The 10011-nt window shown below is 41.1% G+C and overlaps 1 protein-coding gene across 2 annotated transcripts in view; it reads right to left on the reverse strand.

Annotated features, from left to right (window-relative positions):
* The window catches only part of GTF2H3 (general transcription factor IIH subunit 3), a 35570-nt gene that overhangs the window by 25078 nt on the left and 481 nt on the right, over positions 1–10011 (reverse strand). Inside the window, exons 2-5 of one of the 2 annotated variants that reach the window (XM_073627045.1) lie at positions 9229–9441; positions 3132–3211; positions 2938–3044; positions 1454–1614 (exon numbers count right to left, since the gene is read on the reverse strand). In XM_073627045.1, the coding sequence (XP_073483146.1) occupies positions 1454–1614; positions 2938–3026 (250 nt within the window). In that variant the 5' untranslated portion in view covers positions 3027–3044; positions 3132–3211; positions 9229–9441. The remainder of the gene's footprint in view (positions 1–1453; positions 1615–2937; positions 3045–3131; positions 3212–9228; positions 9442–10011) is intronic. The other variant, XM_073627035.1, reaches the window with a different exon arrangement.

Consider the following 10011-nt stretch of genomic DNA (forward strand, 5'->3'; position numbering starts at 1 on the left):
CCCAGTGCTTTACATATATACTGTACATTCACATCAGTCCCTGCCCTCAAGGAGCTTACAATCTAAGGTCCCAAATTCACATTCACACATACTAGGGCTAATGTCAGACAGGAGCCTTTGGAGTGTGGGTGGAAGCCAGAGTACTTGGAGGAAACCTATGCAGGAACAGGGAAAACATGCAAGCTCCAGGCAGGTTAGTGCTGTCAGACGGAAGTGCTAACCACTTAGCCACTGTAATGCCACACAGAATATTATGGTAAAAAGTATGCTTTAACCACTTACACCTGCCGTCATTATACGGCGGCTGTTTGAAGAGGAATACCGGGGTTATGGCAGCAGATAGCTGCCATAACCCCGGTATCCTCACCTTCAGTGGGCGGTCCACTTTCAAATAAAAATGGTCTCAGTGGCGGATTTGCCGCAATATCACTTTTATCGGGGGCGGGAGAGGGCCCTCCCCCCTACTGCTACGGTCCATGGAGCCGTCGGTAGCGGCGGAGACGATCGGGTCCTGTCACGTCCACAGCCTAGAGCTAAGTGAGGGAAAGATGGCCCCCACTCAGCTCCATAGCATTAGATGGCGGAAGCGGCATCAAACATCACTTCTGCCCAATATTCTTAAAAGGGAAATTTATTTTTTTTCATAGTGTAAATATGAGATCTGAGGTCTTATGGACCTCAGATCTCATATTTAAGAGGTCCTGCCATGCTTTTTTTTCTATTACAAGGGATGTTTACATTCCTTGTAATAGGAATAAAGGTGACCAAATATATTTTTTTAAAATGACCGAGTAAAAATAAAAATAAAAAAGTAAAATAAATAAGAAAAAAGCCCCGTCTTGCGCGCAGAAGCGAACACATACGTAAGTCGTGCCAGCATATGAAAACGGTGTTCAAACCACACGTGAGGTATCGCCGCGATCGTTAGAGCGAGAGCAATATATCTAGCACCAGACCTCCTCTGTGACTCTAAACATGTAACCTGTAGAGTTTTTTAAACGTTGCCTATGGAGATTTTTAAGGGTAAAAGTTTGTCGCCGTTCCACGAGCGGGAGCGCAATTTTGAAGCGCGACATGTTGGGTATCAATTTACTTGGCGTAACATTATCTTTCACAATATAAAAAAAAGTGTATTTTTTTCAAAAAAAGTGCACTCGTAAGACTGCTGCGCAAATACGGTGTGACAAAGTATTGCGACAACCACCATTTTATTCTCTAGGGTGTTAGAAAAAAATATATATAATGTTTTGGGGTTCTAAGTAATTTGCTAGCAAAAAAAAAAAAAAAACCCAAGGAAAACCATGATAAAATAGATTTTATCAGGGGATTGAAAGATATAGATATACAGGTTTTCTTCTTGATGAACTACCAGTTACAGAATGCTAGACACTTTAATCTTAAAGCAATGTTTTAGGATCACACATGTGACATATTTTCTTTCGGTACTTCTTACTTTTGGTCATAAGATCTCTGATATCTTCAGCAATCATGTCATTGGCTGCTGTCAGTAATTCGTATTTGCCATCCTTACTTCCTGATATATTTGATTCAAAAATGGAAGACTCCCCAGACAAGTCTCCACTCTTCCACTGTTTTCCTGGGAAAAGGAGGCGACTGTAAAATAAGGAGAAATCGTGTGTAAATAACACTTCCTAAGTCATGTGTTTTTGTGTCTTTTTCTATCTCGGGAGTTTATCAAAGAATAAAAGCCTTCCCCCTGCCTCAGTGTGACAGTGCTCAAACCAAGCAAATTGCTGTTTAGACACCAAGATCTGCATCATTGAAGAAAGGGGAAAAAGTCACATGCTCCCCTAACTGTGGAAGTACCAGGCATCTCTAAGAGGCCAGGGGGTATTTTGCCTGTAAAAGAGGTAAAGTGACAGGTTTACATAAAGTAATATCAAACCCTTCTTAAGCACTTTCGGCAGCTCATTTAACCATTTTCTCAGTATGTAGCTTCATCTTTTAATCCTTGCCTATATTCCAGGTTCCAGCCACAAACATTTTTTTTTTTAAAGTCAGCAGCTACAAACACTGTAGCTGCTGACTTTTAATAAGGCACTTACCTGTCCAGGGAGTCCACCATGCTGCCCCGCCTGAGGCTGATCCGTCCATCGGATCAGGTGCAGGTGCGGCCATTCTAACTAAGGGAAACCGGCAGTGGAGCCTTGCTGCTTCACTGCCAGTTTCCTACTGCGCATGGACAAATCGCGCAGCGCTTTGTAAATGGCCAGCTTGTTTTCTGGGACAGGCACAGGTCCCAGAAGACAGTCGTCCTGCGCCGTGGCCTGGGTTGGACGGAAGTACACTTCATACTTCCAAACAGGGTACTTCCTGTGTCAAGGTGGCTCTTTTCTCTGGGAGCGTCCTATGGAATCACCCTTGCATGCAGTGACTAGCGTTGTATCTCCCTATACTGTACACATCAATAAAAACACATCCCTAAAAACGCTTCAGATTTAATACTACATTAATTAAACTGGAATTCCCACCCACTATACTCCTAACAAGCCCTAAAACTACCCCAACACCTATGCTAACTAACCTGTGTATAAAAAGATGTCCAGTGGCGGTGAATAAATATATGAAGCCCTTGGAATTAACTGGTGATGTCACTGCTCCGGGCTTTACTAGCCATTGTCAGAGCGCTCTCTCCTCTCCCCTGCAGCCACCACTGACTGACACAGGGGAGGTCATGTTACCAGACCAGAGACGGTTGAAATCAGTTAAGTATATACATCTTTTTTTACTCAGGATTAGTCAGCATAGGTGAAGGAGGGATGAGGGGACAGTTTTAAGGTTAGTTAAGTGTAAAGCCAGAATTCCACTTTAAGGTGAATTGCAGTATTCTAGCAGTAATTTTTCTTTCATTGTTCTGATACCTAAGTAAAGACAGGTACAATCTGAATGCTTGTGATGAAATAAAAACTCCCATACCTTTCTTGTAAATGACTGGCAATCACAGCAAGTTTGTTGTTACGACCCATAAATAAATGTGAATTTCCCATCACCATGACTGCATCCATGCATTTTGGAAGTGTTACCTATTAAACCAAATAAGTAAATGTTGGTTGAAAATACTCACAGATTTAGATTTCAGGACTCCTTAAAATACATTCCAATGTACTTACAGCAGACTGATTGAGTGCTTGCTTTCCCCACCATATGGGGTTCACATCCACGACAACTACTAAAAGATTAACTTCATCATCTATAAAGAAAATTAACACAATGGTTACATGCAAATTAAAGTCAGATATCAATTTCTTTTTAGCTCAATTCATTCCTATTTAAAGCAGAACTCCACTCCAAGCAAAACACTTTGCATTATTCAGAAGAATAGGGAAGAGGTAGAACCTCTATTTTAAATGATATCCATATCCCCAATGGGAAAATTTCCCATAATTTCCTCTGGTGTTACTGTGAGAACATTTCTTTAAATGTGGACACCTGCCCTGCAGAAACAGTTAAAGTACAGGTTGGCAAATCAGAACTGGAAATTGGGATTTATGTTTGGGACATTTCCCCTCACAGCCGCTCATTTCATTGGAACAAGTAGTGAGGGGGATATCTTCCCATTGGGATACTGACAGTATTAAAAAGTTGGCAGAAGCAATTTTTCCCAGTATGTATCTTTTCTTAATGGGTGCCACCGGCCTCCATGGTCTCTGGGAATGTTTGGGTACTCCCAATTGCCATTGTAAGCACTTTTCTGTGTACTACAGTATATGGCACAAACTCTACCAGTGAGGCGAAGTGTAGCCTAGGTTCTTATCTTTTGTAATGTTTATTATATTATGCTCATGTTCTTATGCTGTGGCCAGGGCTCTGGCCTTTGTTCTTTTTGATACTCTGTATTCTGCAGTATTTTCAAGAAAAAAGGATTGAAAGTAAAAAAAATACATTGACAGAACCACTAATACGTCTTTGCTGTAAAACTAGAAAGAATATGTGGTAGTTCAGATCAAACATGACATTCCAATTTTACCAAGCTTGCTGAAATTCTTGCTAAATGGTGCCATCTAGAGGATACTGAGAAGTAGGCTGTCCTAAAACAACAACCAGAGATCAGCCCCATTTATTTCTTACAGAAGCTTTTACAAACCTGATATATTTATTTATATAAATCCAAAATCAGCTATTAAAAACTGCAATAATACTCAGACTGAAAATACTTTTATTTAGCTGTATATCAAAAAAGATAGAGATATTATATTTGAACATGTGAGAATCCTACAAAAATGTGAGACATTAAAGTGGTAAACTTTTTTTTCCCAGTGACAAAAATGTTATACTTACCTGCTCTGTGCAATGGTTTTGGCTCCTTTCTCCACTACTTTAGCGAATGCCCCCATAAGAAGCTGCTTCCTATTGGAGCACTTGTGCGGACTCGATCCCGAGCAATGCTGCCTGCGTTTATAGACACAGACATTGCAGCTTGGCCCTGCCCTCTCACAGGTGCTACTATTAATCTGCACTGTGAGGAGGGAGAAAGCAGAGCGAGCCACTGCTCTTGGGCACAGAGCTGGATTGAGATTGAGATCAGGCTCAGGTAAGCACAAGTGGGGGCTGGGGGATCCTGTTTAAACTTTTTTTTGTGGAACTAAACCCAGCGAATTAACAGTTTCAAAAAACAGTTAGGCTCCAGAAAAAGAATAGTAAAAAAAGAATAATTCCAGAATTGCGGCAAAATTTGGAATGTGTTGGCAACCATGGTTAGATGTCTCTGAGTCATTCCGGGATGAAGTCTTGTCCTCACAACTTACCTGAAATGTCTCTATGCTATCTCTGGCATTGCTTTTGGTTTTATTTGGATGGTCTGTAAACAGTGTCTGGGCTAGCTATTTTGGGGTTTTAACTCTAATGCCACGTACACACGGTCATTATTTCCGACAACAAATGGTCGATGTGAGCTTGTTGTCAGAAATTCCGACCGTGTGTAGGCTTCATCAGACATTAGTTGTCAGAATTTCCGACAACAAAAATTTGGGAGCTGGTTCTCAAATTTTCCGACAACAAAATCCGTCGTCGGAAATTCCAATCATGTGCACACAATTCCAACGCACAAAATTCCACGCATGCTCGGAATCAAGCAGAAGAGCCGCACTGGCTATTGAACTTCATTTTTCTCGGCTCGTCATACGTGTTGTACATCACCGCGTTCTTGACGTTCGGAATTTCTGAGCAAGACAAGTTTGAGCCAACATCCGTCGGAAATAAATCCAGGATTTTGTTGTCAGAATGTCCGATCGTGTGTGCGCGGCATTACTCTCTTTTGTTGGTTAAGCAGGGTATTGTGGCGCTAATGCGTATATTTTGTGAGTGTGTGAGAGTGTGGATCTTCTTTCTGGGGGTTCTTGGCACCTATAATTTCTAGAAATCTTATTTCTCTCCGTCTGCCCCCCAATTTTGTCCTTGGGAGTGTGTGGGTTACTCGGGTTTACCCTTTCATGCTATATGTAGGTATACTGATTGTTTTTACCAACTATGTCTCTTCCAATGGTGGCTATGTTTACTGTTTCTTTGCGTTTATGAAAAAAGATTTTTAAATAAATACAAAAATTAAAAAAAAAAAAAAAATTGGAACTTATTTCTTAATGGCACCCCAAACGCAGTGGTATTTTGCCACGATTGTCGAGCAACAAAAAAACGCTCCTGGCTCTGTGCCAAAATTTGGTACATGAGCTTCTTTGAAGCGGAGGGAGGTCCATTCAAATGAACGGTGCCGCCTTCAAAAAAGCTCCACTAAAAAACGCACTGTAGCAGCTGTCGTTGCGCTATGCTCGGGTGTGAATAGAGCCTTACATTCCCATTAAAACTGATCACGTGTGAAGATCAAACAGAGGCCAGAATGGCAGCTTTTCTGGCTGAAAACGATAGAAGAGTTTAGTTCCACGTTAATGCACAGAATGCATTAGTGAAAGAAAAAAAAAACCTTAAGCCTTTAGAAACATTTTAACCATCTCCCGCACGCCATATTGTGAATTGATGGGCACACGGCAGCTCTCTCATTCTGGAAAAACGTCATATGACGCCGTCCCACTCACACAATCTGTGTTGTGCTCTGTCCCTGTGACACGGCACATCACTGATCTTGGTAAAGAGCTGATGATGGAGCTCTTTACCCATGTGATCAGCTGTATCCAATCACAGCTGCTCACATGTAAACAAGGAAATGCTGGTTAACGACATTCCTCTCCTCACACTGACAGCGTGTGAGGAGAGGAGAGCCAATCAGCGGCATTCCTCACAAGAGAGATCTGCACTGATAATTAGGGCACTGATCATCAGTGCCCTGATTATTTGTGCAGCCCCAACCATGCCCAGCAGTGATGCCAGTCAGTGCCTCCTTATCAGTGAAGGAGAAAAATTACTTATTTACAAAATTTTATAACAGATACTACGCAAAAAAAAAATTGTTTTTTTTAGCAAAATAAATAAAAACACAATGGTGATTAAATACCACCAAATGAAAGCTCTATCTGTCTCAGATAAAAATGTTCTTTGGGTACAGCGTTGTATGTCCACGCAACTGTCATTCAAAATGCGACAGCGCTGAAAACCGGTCTGGGCAGGAAGGGGGTAAAAGTGCCCAGTAGGCAAGTAGTTGAAGTGTATATCAAGCCAAAACTTTTGGATAGAGTGGAGAAGGCTTAAAAACCCTGCCCGATTTTTACTGCTTTCCAAGACTCTATTATGGAGACCCCCCCCCCCTCCCCCCCCCCAGTTTCTATCTCAGTGACAATGGTTTTATTAGACAGGAAAAGAGGCAAATTTGCATCAGGGACACAGACCGAGAAAAATGGTACAATTCTACCTTTCCCCTACTTTAATGGGTGTATTTATAAGAAAAAAAAAAATCACAGGGCTATTTGTCCTGTGAAACTGCTAAATGTGTGAATCAGAAAATTGTAGCATTATGTCCATTAGTTGTTGCTGATGATCAGAGGAAATACATATTTATTTCCTCTGATCATCAGCTACATCTAGTGTCCACAGTGTGGTATTTTCCTGATGCATGCTATTCTTATGAATGAAGAACATCCAATATGAGAGAAAATAGCCTAGTAACATTCGACTGCCAGCATTTACATAAATGACTATACATGCAGTTTTACAGGACAAAGTTTTTTTTTGTTATTGATTTCCATAAAGTAATTACAATATGTTGCAAAGGTCACAAAGCATAACATGGTTATACATAAAGCAAAATGATTCAGAATTATAACATCACAAATAGGATGAAGTTTTTTTTATAATTACACCCATATAATACATGGGTAATAGACATTACTATTGACATATCTTGGTAGTAATTGGAAAAAAATTTCTTTTTTCAACTTGTTCTCAGTTTTTCCATATAACATAAGCATAGATTTGGAATTTGTGATACAAAAAAAAAAAAAAAAGACAAAAACCAAAACATTTCGTCTCCAAAAATGATTTTGTGTTAAAACGGAGTTCCACCCAAATGTGTAACTTCCGCTTATATGCTCCCCCCCCCCCCCTCCGGTGTTACATTTGGCACCTTTCAGGGGGGAGGGGGGGGGGGAGATGGCAAAGGGGACCCATTTTTGACAGGTCCCCTTCCCGACTTCCGGGAGATGGGCCACAGCCCGATCTACTGGAAGTTCAGCCCCCCCTCCTTCTCCCACCACTGGGCAAATTAAAAAGTGCAGCGCGGTAGGGAACCAACAGTGAAGCCGAAAGGATTCACTGCCTGGTTCCCTTACCAGGAATGGCGGTGGCAGCACCTGGGAGTCGAACCAAAGATTGGCTGGGGTGCCCACATTGCGGGCTCCCTGGACAGGTAAGTGCCCGAATATTAAAAGACAGCAGTAATTGTAGCTGCTGACTTTTATTTTTTTTTACCCAGGCTGGACCTCCTCCTTTAAATACAAAGCAGCTAATAGGTATTTAGCAGTTAAATTAAAAGGGATTGTACAGAGAGTTCTTAAATCGGAACTAAACTCTCCTAATCTTTTCAGTCAAGGAAGGTGCCATCTTAGCTTCTGTTTGATCTACAACTGCCATGATGCTGCACATGTGATCAGTTATGACACCAGCCATATGATGGTTTGACAGTTTGGTTGAGGACACAAGCAGTGTGACGATTAGCATTCCTGGTACCTTTTTAAAAAACAACAAAAAAAAAAAACATTAAAGCGGAACTAAACATTCCTATCCTTTTCAGCCAAGGAAGCTGCCATCTTAGTTTCTGTTTGATCTGCAAATGCCATGATGCTGCACATGTGATCAGTTATGACACCAGACATTTGATGGTTTGACAGTTTGGTAGAGAGCAAAAGCAATGTGGCAGTTAGAATTCCCGGCATGTACTGGGAATGTAACTGTTTTTTGAAACGGTTAAATTAATGGGATTTGTTCAGCTTTAAATTGATGGATTTAGTTCCACTTTAAGGCTTTGTTCACACCATGGTGCAGAGACATCCGTTTTTCTGCCAGTGTTCTGCAAGGGCACAACAAAAACAATTGTTCTCTATGTTCCCTGTTCACACCACACTGTGCGGATTATTTTTGCGCAGGAATCTTCAATGTGTATGTAGTTTCATGCATGGGAAAAAAACTGACATGACATCAAGATTGGTGCTAATAAGGCACATAACTTACATACATGAAAACTGATGTAAAACAGATGTCTCTGCAAGTGAAATCTGTGTGGTTTTCCCTTCAACTTTCATGCACATATGGTGTAAATGAGCCCTAAAGGAGATTGTACAGTCTTAAGGTAACCATACACTATCTGATTACAAAATCTCTATCAGATCAGCTATGTAGTACAAGGGCCTGCCTCATTTGATACAAGTTGAATGTATTGTTTAGGTCTGTCCTACCAACTACTATGTAGTGCAAGGGCCTGCCTAGATACAAACTGGATCATTTAAGTAGGCCCTCTCATTACATAGTTTTGGTAATTCTAAAGTTGAAGTCCATGCAAAAACTAAAATCACTGCATCTATAGCCACCAACATTCTAAAGCTGGCCATACACTATACAATTTTCCTGTTCAACTTTCCTTTAGATTTACCAAAACCATATAATATGAGGTCAAACCTAAACCCTTTCAATTTGTATGCAATCAGACAGGCCCTTGCACTACATAGTTGAAGGTAAATCTAAAGGAAATTGAATCAGAAAATTGTATAGTGTATGGCCAGCCTTACACTAACCTCTCTATCCCTGTAAAGAAAAAACAAGTATACATACCTCTCCTGCAGGCAATCCCACCCGATCTCCAGCAGCAGAAGCTCTGCTGAGTACACGTCCGACAATGGCTGTGAAATGAATGGGAATTGACGTCACCCACAGAGTTACATTACGGCTTCCGTTGTCGGATGTGTCCTCTGCACCCAACTCCACAGCGGCTGACAGCTCAGCGTGGGATCAGAGCTTCCACCACTGGAGATCGGGTCGGATCACCTGCAGAAAAGGTATGTTTACTCGTTTTTTCTTTACAGGGTTAGAGAGGTTAGTGTTAGAATGTTGGTGGCTATAGATTCAATGGTTTTAGCATGGACTTCCACTTTAACTTTAGAATTACCAAAACTATGTAATGAGAGGGCCTACCTAAATGATCCAATTTGTATCTAGACAGGCCCTTGCACTACATAGTAGTTGGTAGGACAGACCTAAACAATACATTCAACTTGTATCAAATCAGGCAGGCCCTTGCACTACATAGTTAATAGAAGATCTGATAGGGATTTTACAATCGGATAGTGTAGTGTATGAGTACCTTAAGACTGTACAATCTCCTTTAGGGCTTATTCACACCATACGTGCATGAAAGCTGATGGGAAAACCACACAGATTTCACTTGCAGAGACATCTGTTTTACATCGGTTTTCTTTTCAGGGATAGAGAGGTTAGTGTTAGAGCGTTGGTGGCTATAGATGCAAGGATTTTAGTTTTTGCACTGACTTGAACTTGAATTGTACAGAAATGATATGGTCAGATTATAATGTGTATAGTGACCCCTAGGCTCCCCAC

Source organism: Aquarana catesbeiana, linkage group LG01 (assembly GCF_042186555.1).
Source record: "Aquarana catesbeiana isolate 2022-GZ linkage group LG01, ASM4218655v1, whole genome shotgun sequence".
In the NCBI taxonomy this organism is placed as follows: domain Eukaryota; kingdom Metazoa; phylum Chordata; class Amphibia; order Anura; family Ranidae; genus Aquarana; species Aquarana catesbeiana.